The sequence below is a fragment of the Pseudophryne corroboree genome, chromosome 4, assembly GCF_028390025.1.
Source record: "Pseudophryne corroboree isolate aPseCor3 chromosome 4, aPseCor3.hap2, whole genome shotgun sequence".
NCBI lineage: Eukaryota > Metazoa > Chordata > Amphibia > Anura > Myobatrachidae > Pseudophryne > Pseudophryne corroboree.
Genome location: NC_086447.1, coordinates 550,977,348 through 550,994,164, shown reverse-complemented (window position 1 = coordinate 550,994,164; position 16,817 = coordinate 550,977,348). Strand labels below are relative to the sequence as shown.

General features: G+C 48.3%; 1 protein-coding gene across 3 annotated transcripts in view; it reads left to right on the top strand.

Moving 5' to 3' along the window:
* The window catches only part of SLC2A12 (solute carrier family 2 member 12), a 187,531-nt gene that overhangs the window by 81,827 nt on the left and 88,887 nt on the right, over positions 1-16,817 (top strand). For all 3 annotated transcript variants that reach the window (XM_063917369.1, XM_063917368.1, XM_063917367.1), the window contains exon 3: positions 7,019-7,141. In XM_063917369.1, coding sequence (XP_063773439.1) covers positions 7,019-7,141 — 123 coding nt within the window. The remainder of the gene's footprint in view (positions 1-7,018; positions 7,142-16,817) is intronic.

Here is a 16,817-nt window from a genome sequence, read left to right as displayed (position 1 = left end):
CATGTCATAATAAGGATACTATATCTATACATTATATGTATTTATTTACAACACAAATCAATGAACCAACAAGACTACGGTATGTGGTCTATTATCTGAAATGCTCAGAAATTAGGATGATCCACAGAGCAAGTTTTTTCTGGAATTTGGAGCTCCAGGTATAGGATAAAGTAAATTACATTTAATAATTTCCCCTGTAATTCCCCACACTACTCTTGATCATTTCCTCCTCAATATATCATGTAGCACTACTAGTTCATTTCTATTGTTCATGAATGTTAAATTAAACATTTTCGTGGATAAAGCTTATTCTTAATATATATATATATATATATATACTTTTCTACTGACCACGCTTGTGTGGTGGCCATTGCAGAGGAGGGATCCTACAGATCCCTCCTACTGTCATTTTTACAAAATGTAGCCCACCGCATACCTCCCAACTGTCCCAATTTTCTAGGGATAGTCACTTTTTTGGGGGGATTCTCCAACCTGCGGGCCACAGTGTCATGCAGAAGAGGAGGCAGTTGGGAGGCTCCTGTCAGTCACTGCTCTTCCCAGAAGAGCAGTGGTGAATAGACACTGTGCACATGTGCACAGTATCTATTCATGGGAGACAGAGGGTCTGGGGGCATGCCAGCAGCTCACAGAGCTCTGGGCATGCCCCCATAGTCACGGGTGTGGCTCGCGATTGTGGCACTCCCGCTAAGCCACGACTCTTTTCTATATGCCGTGCCCCCTTTTGGCCATGACACAGCTTCGCCGTGCCAGGGAGTCGCGCTTCCCCATCTCCTGATGTTGGGAGGTATGCCATAGGCTACAGCAGCTAATGCCACCTGAAGATGGCATTAGCTGCCTGGCCAAACAAAAATGCAACACATTTTAAAGCTTCGTAAATCAAAGCTTGGTAAATCTACCCAGGCTACGGCTGCTTTTGGAAATGCATTCTAGGAATATCAGGGCTGCAGCTGCTGTCAGAAATTACATTCAGGGATCCTTAATATTCATGGATATACCAGGAAAATTGGTGCATTCAGGGGATATGCCACAAATACATCTGCATTATTAACTATCTACTAAATCCCCCCAGCGCACTTAAGAACATTAAAGTAAAATGAGACTGTTATTTAATTCAATGCTCCTCCTCACTGCAGCTAAGGAAAAGTAAATAGAGTACAGTAGCACTGAAAAGCCAAATCAAATTTGCATATTAAAGTGAATGATTACATTTTCTCAGTGCTGTGTGGACATATAACAAACATTTGTGCATTAACTTAAAACAATATAACACCCCAGTGTTCAGAAATATATAAGGCTTATCCTTTTCCAAATTATTAAAAGATAATCTTCATACAAAAAAAATCGGCAGATTTATATACCCTTACTTACACTTTAAACAGGGCTGGTTCTAGCCCTTGTGGCGCCCCGGGCGAAAATAGGGGCGTGGCTTCATAAATGGGCGTGGTCAGGTATGCCCCCTGTAGAGTTGTGTCCCCGTTTGTGCCCCCTGTAGAGTTGTGCCCCTGTTTGTGCCCCCTGTAGAATTGTGCCCCCTGTAGAGTTGTGCCCGTTTGTGCCCCCTGTAGAATTGTGCCCCCTGTAGAGTTGTGCCCCTGTTTGTGCCCCCTGTAGAATTGTGCCCCCTGTAGAGTTGTGCTCCCGTTTGTGCCGCTTACAAAAAAAAAGAAGTAATTTATTAATTCTCACTATCCCCGCTCTTGATTCCCGACCGCTGCTGACCTCTGTCTCTGGCCGCCGGTGCCGCTCCTCTGATCTATGGGAGAGATGTCATGACGTCTCTCCCATAGCACAGCATAGACACTAGGGGGTAAATTTACTAAGATGGGAGTTCTATTTAAGATGGGATGTTGCCCATATCAACCAATCAGATTCCACTTCTCATTTATCTAGCACCTTCTAGAAGATAATACCTGGAATCTGACTGGTTGCTATGGGCAATATCCCATTTTTAAATAGAACTCCCATCTTAGTAAATTTACCCCTAGAGGTCAATTATGACCCCTAGCGTCTATGTGCCGGTCCCACAATGCCGTGCGGTGCGCGATGATGTCATCGCACACCGCACAGCAGTGACGGCACAGCACCGGGGGGCACCATGAGTAGCGGATCTTGCCACGGCAGCGGCGCCCTCCGGAAGGCGGCGCCCCGGACAAAAATCCTGTGTGCCCGTAGCAAGATCCGCTACAGACTTTAAATGCTCATCAATCTATTTTTACAAATCCTCCTTTTATTTTATCTCTCCAAACAAAGGGCCTAGGGCCCGATTCAGACCTGATCACTGCTGTGCATTTTCGGACAGAGGGCGATTATCAAACTGCACCGCATTACGCACGCACGTCGCCAAACAGTGACAGGATGGTGCGAAAATTTGGATTGCACGGGTGTTCGCAAGGTGATAGACAGGAAAAGGACGTTTGTGGGTGGTAACGGACCGTTTCCAGGGAGTGGTAGGAAAAATGCAGGTGTGCCAAAGTGTTTTCAGGGCAGGAGCATGACATCAGCTCTGGCTCCAATCAGCCTAATTTCTTCGCACTGGAGGAGTAAGTATTGAGCTACGCACAGACTGCACACACTGCACAGAATGGGAAAAACATTCAATGGTGAGTGTCTTGCGAATGGTTTTGCAGCTGTCCACTGACTGAGGGGAATTTTTCGCACAGCGTACACATGCATTCGCACACTTGCATGGGGTGAATTTTCACTCCCCCTGGGCGGCCACTATCTGATTGCAAAACAGTTTAATTTGCAGCACAGTGATCAGGTCTGAATTAGCCCCTAATCGCAGCAGCAAAATCTTTCTCTAATGAGCAGAACTATGGCCCTCATTCCGAGTTGTTCGCTCGCTAGCTGCTTTTAGCAGCCGTGCAAACGCTAAGCCGCCACCCTCTGGGAGTGTATATTAGCTTAGCAGAAGTGCGAATGAAAGGATCGCACAGCGGCTACAAAAAAAGATTGTGTAGTTTCTGAGCAGCTCCAGACCTACTCCTAGCTTGCGATCACTGCAGACTATTTAGTTCCTGTTTTGACGTCAGGGACACGCCCTGCGTTCGGCCAGCCACGCCTGCGTTTCCCCAGGCACGCCTGCATTTGTATCTGACACGCCTGCGTTTTTACACACACTCCCCGAAAACGGTCAGTTACCTCCCAGAAACACCCACTTCCTGTCAATCACTCTGCGGCCAGCAGTGCGACTGAAAAGCGTTGCTAGACCTTGTGTGAAACTGCATCGGCTGTTGTGAAAGTACGTCGCACGTGTGCATTGCGCCGCATACGCATGCGCAGAAGTGCCGCTTTTTTACCTAATCGCTGCGCTGCGAACGAAAACAGCTAGCGAACAACTCGGAATGACCCCCTTTGTGTACTGCAGGTGGGGCAGATAAAATATGTTTAGAGAGCGTAGGATTTGAGTGGGTTATATTGTTTCTGTGCAGGATAAATACTGGCTGCTTTTTTTTTACACTGCAATTTAGATTTCAGTTTGAACACACCACACCCAAATCTAACTCTCTCTGCACATGTTATATCTGCCCCACCTGCAGTGCACATGGTTTTACCCATTAGAGAAAAATTTTGATACTGTGATCAGGTCTGAATTAGGCCCAAAATCACATATGGTTGGTTGTCATGAATGGAGAAAGTGGGAGGTACATTGTGCAACACTATTTGTAATCATGCAAGAAGTGGTACACAATTTCCCACTTACAATAAAAATATGATATGAAGGCAAATAAAAACAAGCTTCTAAATATTTACAGCATTTCGATAAGGTTATCTTTCTCAAAAGGCAGACTGCATTTTGAAAAAGAAAACTTTAGCAAAACACATTAAGGTGCTGAGGGGAGGATCCTACGTTGGATGCTATCTGGAAGAATAGAATGGAGGGACAGACCTGTTAAGAGATTGAAGAACCACATCACTATCAGATTCCACTGTGTTGCTAAGCTCTAACAATGTATTCTGGTAGTAGATTCAACTGTTTATAAGCGTATTTTTATGTAATTTGTGTCATATTTGTATTGCAAATGGGAAATAGTGCAAACAGTGTTGCACAATATATCTCCCACTTTCTCCTTTCATGACAACAATATGTGATTTCATTTGGTGAGAGAAAAGAAATGGGGATTTAACAGAATATGTTGATGTATAGTGTATACTGTACCTCAAATAAGGGTGTGGTGAGCTATTTTGCTTGAATTTCTCTGAATAATTTGGAATAGGACACACCTTTCATATTTCTGGACACTGGAGTGTAATGGTTAGCAGTTAGCATTACTGCCTCACAGCACTGAGGTCATGGGTTTAATTCCCACCATGGCCCTAACTGTGTGGAGTTTGTATATTCTCCCCGTATTTGTGTGGGTTTCCTCCGGGTACTCCAGTTTCCTCCCACAATCCAAAAATATACTGATAGATTGATTGGTTCCCAAAAAAATAAAAAAATAAAAATTAACCCTAACGTGAATGTGTGTACATGTGTTAGGGAATATAGGGGGTCATTCAGAGTTGATCGCTAGATAAAAATGTTAGCAGCGCAACGATTAAGTGAAAAAGCGGCACTTCTGCGCATGCATATGCGTCGCAATGCGCACACGCGACGTACTTTCACAACAGCCGATGTAGTTTTACACAAGATCTAGCGAGACATTTCATTCGCAATGTCCGCCGCAGAGTGATTGACAGGAAGGGGGCGTTTCTGGGACCGTTTTCAGGGAGTGTTCGGAAAAACACAGGCGTGCCAGGAAAAATACAGGCGTGGCTGGGAGAACGCAGGGCGTGTTTGTGACGTCAAATCCGGAACTGAACAGTCTGAAGTGATCGCAAGCACTGAGTAGGTCTGGAGCTACTCTGAAACTGCACAATTTTTTTTGGTAGCCATTCTGCGATCCTTTCGTTCGCACTTCTGCTAAGCTAAAATACACTCCCAGTGGGAGGCGGCATAGCGTTTTCACGACTGCTAAAAACTGCTAGCGAGCGATCAACTCAGAATGACCCTCATAGAGTGTAAGCTCCACTGGGGCAGGGACTGATTTGAATGGGCAAATATTCTCTCTGTAAAGCGCTGCGGAATATGAGTGCACTATATAAACAACTGGTAATAATAATATTTCTTACAGAATCTAATGTTTTTTTTTTAATTGAGTCCACACAGTGCTGAGAATAAGTAATAATTCACTTTATTATGCAAACATTAAAGTAGTGTATGTACAGTAAGTCTTAAGGGGGGTACTCACGGAGCGATATTCTAAGCAATCTGACTAGATTGCTTAGAATATAAGCCTGATCGCTCCGTGTGTAGCCCTTACAGCGATAGCGATACGCAGCCCCGCGCATCGCTATCGCTGCTGCTAGATTGGCCTGCCGTGCAGGCCAATCTAGCGGATCGCTCACTTCACCCGCTGGGTGAAGTGAGCGGCCCCCCCGTCTCCCCCCGCACGCTCAGCACAGATCGCGCTGTGCTGAGTGGCAAGAGAGATGTGTGCTGAGCGGTTCGCTCAGTACACATCTCTCCTTGCATCGGCCCGTCTATATGGGCCCTTAAGGGCCTGATTCATTAAGGATTGCAAATGCGCAGCTTTGTATTTGCAGTCCTTAGCAATGCAAATGCAGGAGGAGGTGCATACCACCGATGCTTACTCAGCCTTGCTGTCGCAGTGCGGCTTGCGGGGCAAAGGAAACTGCATCTTGCGACGCAGTCCTTGGCCTCGCCACTCCTGGAAAATGCGGCTGACACGCCTCCGTTTTCCCGAATGCCGGCTAACCTCACCCCTATCCCTCGTCGCGAACGCCTCTGCCTGTCAATCAGGCAGAGGCGTTCTCATTTTAGAGAATAGATTGCAGGACCTGTTCTGCACATGAGCAGAGCGGGTTCTGCTTGTGCGCAGTCCCTGAACATCAGCAAAATACAGTAAGGATCGCTTTTGCTGAATTAGGCCCTAAGAACAGTATCTACGTATTTACTACACAGACATTTCAGTTCATATAGAGCACTTATAGAAATGCTATATGTTTTGTGAGTTATTACTATTATGACGGGTATGAGTCGACAGTAATTAGGTCGACCACTATTGGTCGACATGTATTAGGTTGACAGGGTCACTAGGTGGACAGGTCAGAAGGTCGACAAGAGGGTTTTTTTGCTTTTTTTGGTGTTGTTTTCTTCGTAAAGCAACAGGGAAACCCAATTAGTGCACCGTATCCCCTTGCATGGCTCGCTTCGCTCGCCATGCTTCGGGCAGGTCACCGTTCCTAATTGTAGTCCACATGGATCATAAAGTATGAAAAAAATCATTTTTTTAAATAAAATATTAAAAACTCATGTCGACCTTTTGACCTGTCGACCTAGTACATGTTGACCTAATGACCATGTCGACCTAGTGACCCTGTCCACCTAATGCATGTCGACATATAGAGGTCGACCTAATGACTGTCGACCTAAGTGGTATCGACCTAATGACGGTATCCCATTATGACAAATTTCTTTTTATGTCTGTTCAATGCTTATATTCAAAATATTGTCACTTAAAATGTTCTTTTATGTATAATATATATATATATATACATATATATAAAGTATATATATATATATATATATATATAGTCTGGTGTGGGCTGGCACTCTCTCCAAACGGCAATAGATGACCTAGGTGCCTCCTGAAAAAGTCTTACGACTGTATGTAGCAAGTGGAAGCAGTGGCACTCTCAGGCTTTCACACAATAAGTACAGGACACGGCGGTCTCTGCTTAAAGTTCGACGTTTCGATAATTTAATCCTGATGACGATATTAAATTATCGAAACGTCGAACTTTAAGCAGAGACCGCCGTGTCCTGTACTTATTGTGTGAAAGCCTGAGAGTGCCACTGCTTCCACTTGCTATATATATATATATATATATATATATATATATTTATAATTATTATATCTTCAAGTACACTAATGAATAGCTGAACCTAGTCAATGGCTATTTCTTTATATGTCTTTATTTATTTGTGTTCTAGTGGCTTGGCTAGTACAGAGTGAGATCTTTCCTGCTGGGATAAAAGGTCGCGCTTTTGCAATAACAAGTAGCATGAACTGGGGTATGAATCTCCTCATATCTCTGACCTTCCTCACACTTACTGGTAAGTGGGAGAATTTTATTCATTTATCCATGATTCAGTTGGTACTAGTTTATTTTGTGTTTCTTACTTAATATTTCTTTCTGTGGGATAAAATCAGTGTATTAAATGGTCTACAAGCATACTGTATATTACATAAAGAGATGATGAAAGACTCCTTTGTGTGGCACACTTTGATTATGATGTAGTATATAAGTATAAATAAAACAAAACAAAACTTTATTACATCAATAAAAAAAATTATATGAGTTCAGTGAAAATAATATTCTTTAAAAACATTAGAGTGTAGCATTAACAAATTTAATCTACACAATGGCATACCTCCCAACTGTCACGATTTTCGCGGGACAGTCCCGTTTTTTTTGGTCTGTCCCACTGTCCCTCCCGCAGGCCACAGTGTCCCGCAGTGGGGGGCAGTTGGGAGGCTCCCTAGCACTCGCTGCTCTGCTCAGTTCAAAGCAGAGCAGCGGTGAATAGACGCTGTGCGCATGCGCACAGCATCTATTCCTGGATGGCAGAGGGACTGGGGGCATGGCCAGCAGCTCACAGAGCGCTGGCCATGCCCCCACTGTAACGGAAATAGGAGGCGTGGCTCGTGAGCGCGTCATTCACGTGAAGCCATCCCCTTTCCATTAGGCCATGCCCCCTTTTTAGCGATTTAGCACAGCTACGATCAGGCACATTGACATGCTGGGGGGACGCCCAGCACAGGGCTAGCCCGCCCCGCATGTCAGTCCCTGCCCCATCGCACAAGTACAAAAGCATCGCACAGCGGCGATGCTTTTGTACTACAGGAGTAGCTCCCGGCCAGTGCAGGTTCTGCGCGCTGGCCGGGAGCTACTCGTCGCTGCCCCGGTCGCAGCGTGTGACATCACACAGCTGCCGCAGCCCACCCCCAGCACGGTCCGGCCACACCTGCGTTGGCCAGACCGCGCTCCTTAAATGGCGGCTTCACGCCGCCGTCCCACCACTTCACGCCCAGCGACTGCCTCTGCCTGTCAATCAGGCAGAGGCAATCGCTAGCTAAAGACAGCCGTTGGCACCGGCTCATGCGCAGTTCAGGCTTGATCACTGCTGCGCGAATATGCACCGCACTGATCAGGTCTGAATTAGCCCCTATAACTGTCCTACAACTGTGTAGATTGAAGAGATAGATCTGAACATTGCATACCTCCCAACATGACCCTCTCCAGGAGGGACAGAATGCTCTGCTCCTGGACTTCCATCTTAATGTATGATTGCCATCATCTGTGTTGAAACACCTTTCTTATCCATTAACCTGGTCAAAACAAGTGCCAGCAATTATAGATTAAGAGAAAAGTCCAGGAGCAGAGCATTTTGTCCCTCCTGGAGAGGGTCATGTTGGGAGGTATGACATTGGGTTTGTGCTATATATCCCTTACAGCAGTGGTTCTCAAACTTGGTCCTCAGTACCCCAAAGAGTTCACATTTTACAGGTCACCTAGCAGGAACACAGGTGCAGTCATTACTTACTGACACATTTTCATACCTCCCAACATGACCCTCTCCAGGAGGGACAGAATGCTCTGCTTCTGGACATTCCTCTTAATGGATGATTGCCATCACCTGTGCTGAAATACCTTTCTTATCCATTAACCTGTTCAAAACAGCTGTTGGCAATCATAAATTAAGAGGAATGTCCAGAAGCAGAGCATTTTGTCCCTCCTGGAGAGGGTCATGTTTGGAGGTATGCATTTTAAGAGACCTGGAGCTAATTATTTAACTTGTGTTTCTCTGAGGAGACATGGAAAACCATGAACTGTTTGTGGCCCCGATGACCAAGTTTGAGTACCTATGCATTACAGGTTTTATAACAGTTATTATAGCTAAGATTTATTTAGTATTTTAGTAATCGTATTATATAATATGAAGTGTTACTTTTAGAATGCTGAATGAGCTCTTGGTTGCTACAATATCTAACAGTGGTTTATTATTGGGTTGAACTGCACTATAAGCCCAGGTACACACCTGCACTATATTGGCACGATGTGTCATATCGAAATGACAAATTGCGCATATTGTGCAGTGTGTATGCATAATTGCGCACTCCCACAGGTCGCATATGATATCTTTTGGTTGGCTTTGGGCAATCAGAAGATAAATCGTGTGTGTGAGATGGTGCAGTGTAATGAAGTACGGAATTAAATATTGTTCCATTGTTCATTAAACCGCACAGTGTGTACGGGCAATCTCGGATGGTCTGGGATGAAGGGAATTTGTCCGCTATTGTCTGCAGATGCCAGGTGGGGAGTCCTGCTGTGATTGGCAGCATGGCAAACACCGGGGGGAGGGTGCAGGTAGGCAGAGGGACCTTCTGGTCCCTCTGAGAGCTGCAGTTAAGAGAAGTTTCTGTTTCCTGCAGCCGCACATGCTGTGTATCCAGGGCCGGATCCAACAAGGGGCAACAGGGGCGGTCATCCCGGGGCCCCCACACATCATAGGCCCCCACACTCTCCCACTAATTGCACATGTAGCATCACTAGTGAAATCGGAGCACAGCATGATTCCACAGCGCTGTGTCTCCGATTTCACAAGTACACATCCATGGCCAGCCAGCGCTTCCCTGCCGAGGAGTTCCTGCAGTCAGGGACTCTCGCGGGATTTCAACTGTTTTCTCACCGCTGCGGCCGCTGGGATGTCTGTGACGTGCTGGAGCTGAGAGTAAGGCGGCGCCATTTTACTCTCAGCTCCTTCCTCAGCGGCGCCGCAGCAGTGAGTGAGGTTCTTGCTGGCAGATGGCGGCTCTGCATTGTGTGGCGCCGCCCGGATGCCCCTACCGCTAGTACCCCCAGCAGCTGTAGGCGGCGATGTGCTGAGATGCCTGGCTGGACATAGTAATTACTATATCACACATTAGTATACAAACACTGAACTGTGCCTAACTGTTGTGCTGCAGGTGAGGTGACAGTATCACCTGCAGCACACAGCAATCAGACACAGCGCTGTGTTTGTATACTATATAGTAATATATATTATGTGTTATATATATTGTGTATCAATGCCCATTTCCCTATAGATTGTAAGCATGCGAGCAGGGCCTTCCTACCTCTATGTCTGTCTGACTTTGCCCAGTTTTGTTCTATAACTGTTGCTCTAATTGTAAAGCGAAACGGAATATGCTGCGCTATATAAGAAACTGCTAATAAATAAATAATAATAAATATATATATATATATATATATATATTTTTTTTTTACATATATTTATATTTTATATATATATATATATATATATACTTGTATATTATTATTATTATTATTATTCTACATATATTATCATTATACTATATAATATATATATATATATATTGCAGCTGCATCCTGGTGCCTTCCAATCCCATAAGGGATAAGTAATGTGAATTCCAGCAGCGGCACTCAGCGTAGACCTGATGAAAGGGTCGAAATGATCCTGAAACGTGAAAAAACTTTTTACTATATTTGAAAGTCATCGCTAAGTGGCGCTGCTGGATTTAATACACAGTATATACATAAACAATAGTGCGGCACTCCGGAGGAATAAGCAGATGCTGAGCTAGAAATTTGATCAAATTTCTGCCTCAACGCCTGCTTATTCCTCTGGAGTGCCGGACACTACTGTATGCGCGTATGTGTGTATATATATATATATATATATATATATATACACACACTCACACACAACCAGTATTAGTATTTATTTATTTATTTAGTACCAGTTATTTATATAGCACACACATATTCTGTAGCGCTTTACAGAAAATATTTGGCCATTCACATCAGTTCCTGCCTAGTGGAGTTTACAATCTATATTCCCTACTACATGTACATGCACATGCATATACACTAGGGTTAATTTTTGTTGGGAGCCAATTAACCTACCAGTTTATTTTTGGATTGTGGGAGGAAACCAGAGTACCCGGAGGAAACCCACGCATGCACGGGGAGAATATACAAACTGCACACAGTAAGGGTCATGGTGGGAATCGAACCCATGACCCAGTAGCGGATCTTGCCACGGGCAAGCAGGACTTTTGCCCGTGGCGCCGCTTCCGGAGGCCGCCGGCGCCATCCGGAGTGCAACGCACCATGGCAAAATCCGCTGCTGCTGTGCCCCCGCTGCCCGCTGTCCGCTGTGAAGGGAAACTAGACGCGTAGCGTCTAGTTTCCCTTCGTCGGCTGCCCGTTGTGAAGGGAAACTAGACGCGTAGCGTCTAGTTTCCCTTCGTGGAGAGGACATTTACTGTAATGATGTGCGGTGCGCGTTGACGTCATCGCGCACCGCACAGCAAAGGTCCTCTCCACGAAGGGAACTAGACGCTTAGCGTCTAGTTTTCCTTCGTGGAGAGGACCTTTGCTGTGCGGTGCGCGATGACGTCATCGCGCACCGCACATCCTACTACAGAACAGGGGGCGTAACTGACCACGCCCCCTGTATGAAGCCACGCCCCCTAATGCCGCCCGGGGCGCAAGAAGCCCCGGAACCGGCCCTGCCATGACCTCAGTGCTGTGAAGCTGTAATGCTAACCATTACACCATCTGTACTGCCCTCGTAATTAAATAAAGTTACAAACACAGGCACACTTATGCTGGGTACACACTAGATCAGAGGTTCTCAAACTTGGTCCTCAGGACCCCACACAGTGCATGTTTTGCAGGTAACCCAGCAGGTGCACAGGTGTATTAATTACTCACTGACACATTTTAAAAGGTGCACTAGATGATACGCTCCAGAAGCAATATCGTCACTGTTTCACCTTGACATCCCTGGCAAACGTGGTAGTGCATACACAAGATACTTGGAACATTAGGGTACATTTTGTAAAGTGCTATTTGAATTATGGTTTTCCTAAAAATACTATATCTTCTTTCTTAAGGAATTGAACACAATCACAGTGCTGATTGATAAATTATACTTTATCTTTATAACATTGCCATTATATCACTTTTATTGATAGGGGTCCCCCACAAGTTTGTTGTCCGGGGCCCCCACAAACCTTAATCCGGCCCTGTGTGTGTCTGACTAGTCGCATCTGATGCGGTCATGCCAGGCAAGTGGTTTTGGAGTCTATGCATCTATATTTATGGTAAAATTAATTATCATTCCATATAGATGCTTGTATTAAATTGGTCTTGCAGGAACAACATTTGTGAGAACAAACTGTCCCTGAAAAGATCTTGGTCTTGAAGTAATAACTATCAATGGGGTCCATGTCATAGTTGCCTACTTTTGAAAAAGCATTTCAGGGAGATGTGAAAGTAACACCTATCAGCATGGACGTGTACTGCTACATCTGAGAGGCGTGTCATGAAAATGACTTATATCCAAATGTAAATGAGCCCCAAAGTTACTAAGATCTACTTGTTGAAGAAAAGACACTGATATTTTGCAGGATTTGTTTGTGTATTGTGTTTTACAAGAGGTTCCATACACTGTAAGTGGCCACAAGAAACCTTTAAAATGCATGTAGCCATAGGGATCATTGTGCCTTATAACAAATACAGGGAAATGTCTGATGATACCATTTAAATGTATATATCTATGACTTATTATTTTTCAGGGAGATTGAGGGACCATTCAGGGAGAGATTGTTACTATTTCAGGGAGTCTCCTGCAGAATGAGGGAGGGTAGGCAACGATGGTCCATGTACTAATATACTCCACTTTCATACGCGCACGCAGGGGGGGTTTCCGAGTACCTAGAAACCCCCCCTGGTCTCCGATCCATCGGTGCTCCCGTCCGATTTTTTTTTTTTTTAAATGAGGAGAAGCTTATGCAGCAGCTCCCTCCTCTTTACACTGTCCGAGTGACAGTGTGAACCTGGCTGCTACCGCTGCTGGCTGCCTGTAGGGGGAGCTGCAGCGGAAGCGCGCAGCTCCTCTCAGGCAGTTCAAGGGGCCATGAGACAGAGCTACGTGAGGCAGTGTCTGCTGTTTTCGGCTCCCACTGTAGTGTAAGGTGAGGAGGGGGTTCTGTTCAATGTTAATGGATGTGTGTATTGCTGTGTAAAATGTATAGTGTGTGTGTATTAATGTATGTATGCTAAGTACATGTATAGTGTGTGTGTGTAACTATGTATGTTTGCTGTGTGCATATATAGTGTGTGTATGTATATATGCTGTATGCATGTGTACTGTGTGTGCATGTATACTGTGTGTATGTACAGTATGCTGTGTGCATGTATAGTGTGTAACTGTGTATGCTGTGTGTGTGTATGTATATATGCTGTATGCATGTGTACTGTGTGTGTGTTGTGTGCATGTATACTGTGCGTGTGTGGCTGTGTGCATGTATACTATGTTTGTATGTTTGCATGTATACTGTTAGTAGGAGAGAGAATTGACTGCATGGGAAAGGAAAGAGTTAAACATCTGGTGAGGGGTGGACCTAGCTGTGAGGAAAGTACAGCCTTTTTGAAGGGGAGGGTTTAATATATATAGGGAAGGTGAGGCCATTTTAGCTCTCTCTTGTGGTGATTTGCCTTGAGTGGGTGAGTGCTGCATTGCAGGACATTCCCAACTTTTATTGTGCTTTCCCTGGGGCTCATGGAATTTTCTTAAAACTCTCCTCCGCATCCCTCCTCTGCTCCTTCGCCAGTGTGGATTTTGAAGGCGGCCTTGCCGCTTGGGTGTCCGTGCGAGATGTCAGGCGGTGGCTCAGTGGTTAGAGGCTCTGACTATGGAGCAGCTCAGTGCTGCGGAGCCCGGTTCGGATCCCAGCTGCAGCCACTGATGCTTGCCCGGGCATGGGAGTGGATTTATGGTGGGCTTTGCCAGTGATCCCCTCATATTGTCACCCATGCTGGAGAGAGGCGCTGCTCCGAACCATTAGCAGGTCCCTGTAGGCCTGACCGCTGAAGTGAGCTGCACATAGTGCTGCCAGGGCGGTTTTGCCTGCCGGGCGTGAGCGGCGAAGTGGGCCAGGAGGCCTGTCTGGCCGCCCGGAGGGGGTAGGACATCAGCCCTGACCTCCGGCCGCTGCTGAGGAGATTGCCATGTCGTGGGCCCGCTGGCACGCGCAGGCGCGCCGCGCCGGGCGCTCGTCCGTGGAGCCGCACTCGGCTCCGACTTCTTCCCCCTTGCTGAGGCATGGTAGAGGTGCCGGGCGGGGGGAGGGAGCCGAGCGGGAGACTGGTCAGTGCAGAGTGAGGCCTGTCGCGGGGTCTCGCACGGCGGTGGAGCTTTAGATCTCGGCCGGGAGTTCGCGGGCGGGAAGCAGTGGGAGCGCGCGTGCCCACGCTCGCCTCCGGCGGCGTCGACTGCGCGTGTGTGCGCGCAGCGGCGCCGCAGGCCTCCTGGTCTCCCCAGCCCTCTCCCCTACAGCTGGAACCCGGCGGGGGGGGGGGGGGGGGGGGGGGGAGGAGGAGGGGCGGAGATCAACCAGGTGATAGGGAAGCACAGGCAAGCGACCTCTCCCGATGTGGGCCCCCCCCCAGTTGGCGGAGGAAGCTCCGGCCGGCGGGGAGGGGGTGCCCGCAGGTAGGAGGAGAGGCATGGCGGAGAGGGCCCCGGGGACCGTGTGCGGGGTGGTGATTGGTGGGAATCCGAGCCGCAAGATATCAGCGGCGCTGGTGGTTCCCCACCGGGCCAACCTGTGCGCCGGACAGCGGGGCCCCGTGTGGCAAGTCTTGGACACCGTGCGGATCGGCGCACGCCGGCGCCGGCCCGGCAAACCACGGGGGACGGCGCCGCGTCTTGGGGTGGCCCTGACCCTCCCGGAACGCTGGTGTCGGCCCTGGACACGGTCGTGGCGGCGCTGGGGCCGCTGGCCGCGGCTCCGGAGCTGGCCGACGGTTCCGGCGCGGCGGCTGGTGGTTCAGGTACGCGGACAATGTCAGCAGCCCAGTGGGTTGCGCGCGCCTGCCGGGAGCTGGGATTGGCCGCGTCGCAGCTTCATCAGCAGCCCGGACGGGGCGAGCGGGAGCATTTATCGGAGAAGCCTGCCCCTCGGGGTGCTAGGCGCGCTGCGACTGCTGTCTGGGTCCTCTGCTCCTCTTTCTCCTGCAGGTGAGCGTGAAGACGTGGAGAGGACGGGGTCGGAAAATGAGGATGTCGTTTTGCCAACGCCGGAGGATTCCGGGTCCGAACAGTCGACGGCCTCAGGTGAGGGGGAGTGGTTGGGGTCGGGCTCTTGCACGCGCTCAAGTTCCCGCAGCTCTTCATCTTCTTCCTCTTCTTCTTCTATGTCATCGCAAGCGTCCGGAGCCAGTAGCACGACTAGGGCGAGAAAACGGGCGACAAAATACGCCAAGTGGGCGGCAGGAGCGGCGGTAGAGGCGTAGACGGCTTAGCGGGGACGCTCGCAGGGCCAAGAAGCGCAGTGATCTGCCCGGGGTAGTCCGCTGCGAGTATACTGCCGTAATGTGGGGGCTGAGGGACAGCTGCCGTAGGAAGATTCGCAGGGGTGACTACGTCGATGTAGTCGTCTTGACGAAAGACGCGAAGAAAGACTTTAAGTCGGCGGCAGCAAAGAAGGGCATCGGGGCCGAGGCCTTCCGCATCTTCGACAATTGGCTGGCCGGTTTTGGGTCTTCGCGGCTTGTTACCTGGAAGATAGGCCGTACGAGCACATGAATATCATTCGGTACCTGCATCTCGTACATGATATGCAACGCACATCGTCGGGTACTGAAGGGCGTAGGTACGTCAAAGAGTTCCGGGAGAAGCAAGATGGGTTACAGGTTATGGACTTTGGGTTCAAGGACGTAGAAGTCTGGCTCGAGGTCACTCGAGCTTCGAGGGGCGGACGGGCTCCGCGCGGGGTCGTCCGCCCAAGGTCCCGGCGCGGGCGGCGGATCGGCCAAGCCAGGTAGGTCGGCCGTTCGTGCAGGGGGATAGGCCGCCGCAAAGGGAAAGTGCTTCGCGTTTAACAACGCGGCATGTTCCTTCGGCATGCAGTGTCGTTTTCGACACTCATGCCTGCAATGTGGCGGTTCCCACCCGGCCTCCTCCTGCTTCAAAGGCAGTCGGCAGGGGGCCCGGGGTAAGCAAACTTACCCCAGACAGGCAGCGGGCGGGAGCGCTCCGCAGAGCTCCAACACCAATTAAATTGGAGACTATGGGCCGGTGATTGGACTGGTATCCGAATAGGGAGGATGCAAAATTTTTGTTTTCCGGTTTTCAGTTTGGGTTTCGCTTGCCTATTGCGAGAGAGGTGTCCGTGCGGGCCCAGCGGAACCTCCAGTCTGCCGAACCTTGCCGTTAGTGCTGCGGGAGAAAGTGGACAAGGAGGGCAAGTTGGGCAGGATGGAGGGACCGTATATATCGCCCCGGTGGATGACTTGGTCATCTCTCCAGTGCGGGTGGTTCCCAAGAAGACTCCAGGCGCTTTCCGGCTCATTCAGCATCTTTCTTACCCGTCGGGGGCGTCGGTCAATGACGCAATACCGCCGACTCATTGCTCGGTGGTGTATCGGTCGTTTGACGATGCGTTGGAGATGGTCCGCAGTTATGGGTCTGGGGCCCTCTTGGCTAAGATTGATGTTGAGTCCGCTTTTCGGTTGCTGCAGTTACATCCGGACTCATTCCGTTTTATGGGTTTCCGGATTGGGACGGAGTATTTAATTGACAAATGTTTGACGATGGGATGTTCCGTTTCATGCTCAATTTTCGAGCGGTTTAGTACGTTTCTACATTGGTGCGTGGAGTCTTCGTCAGGGGGTCACGGGGTCGCCCATTACCT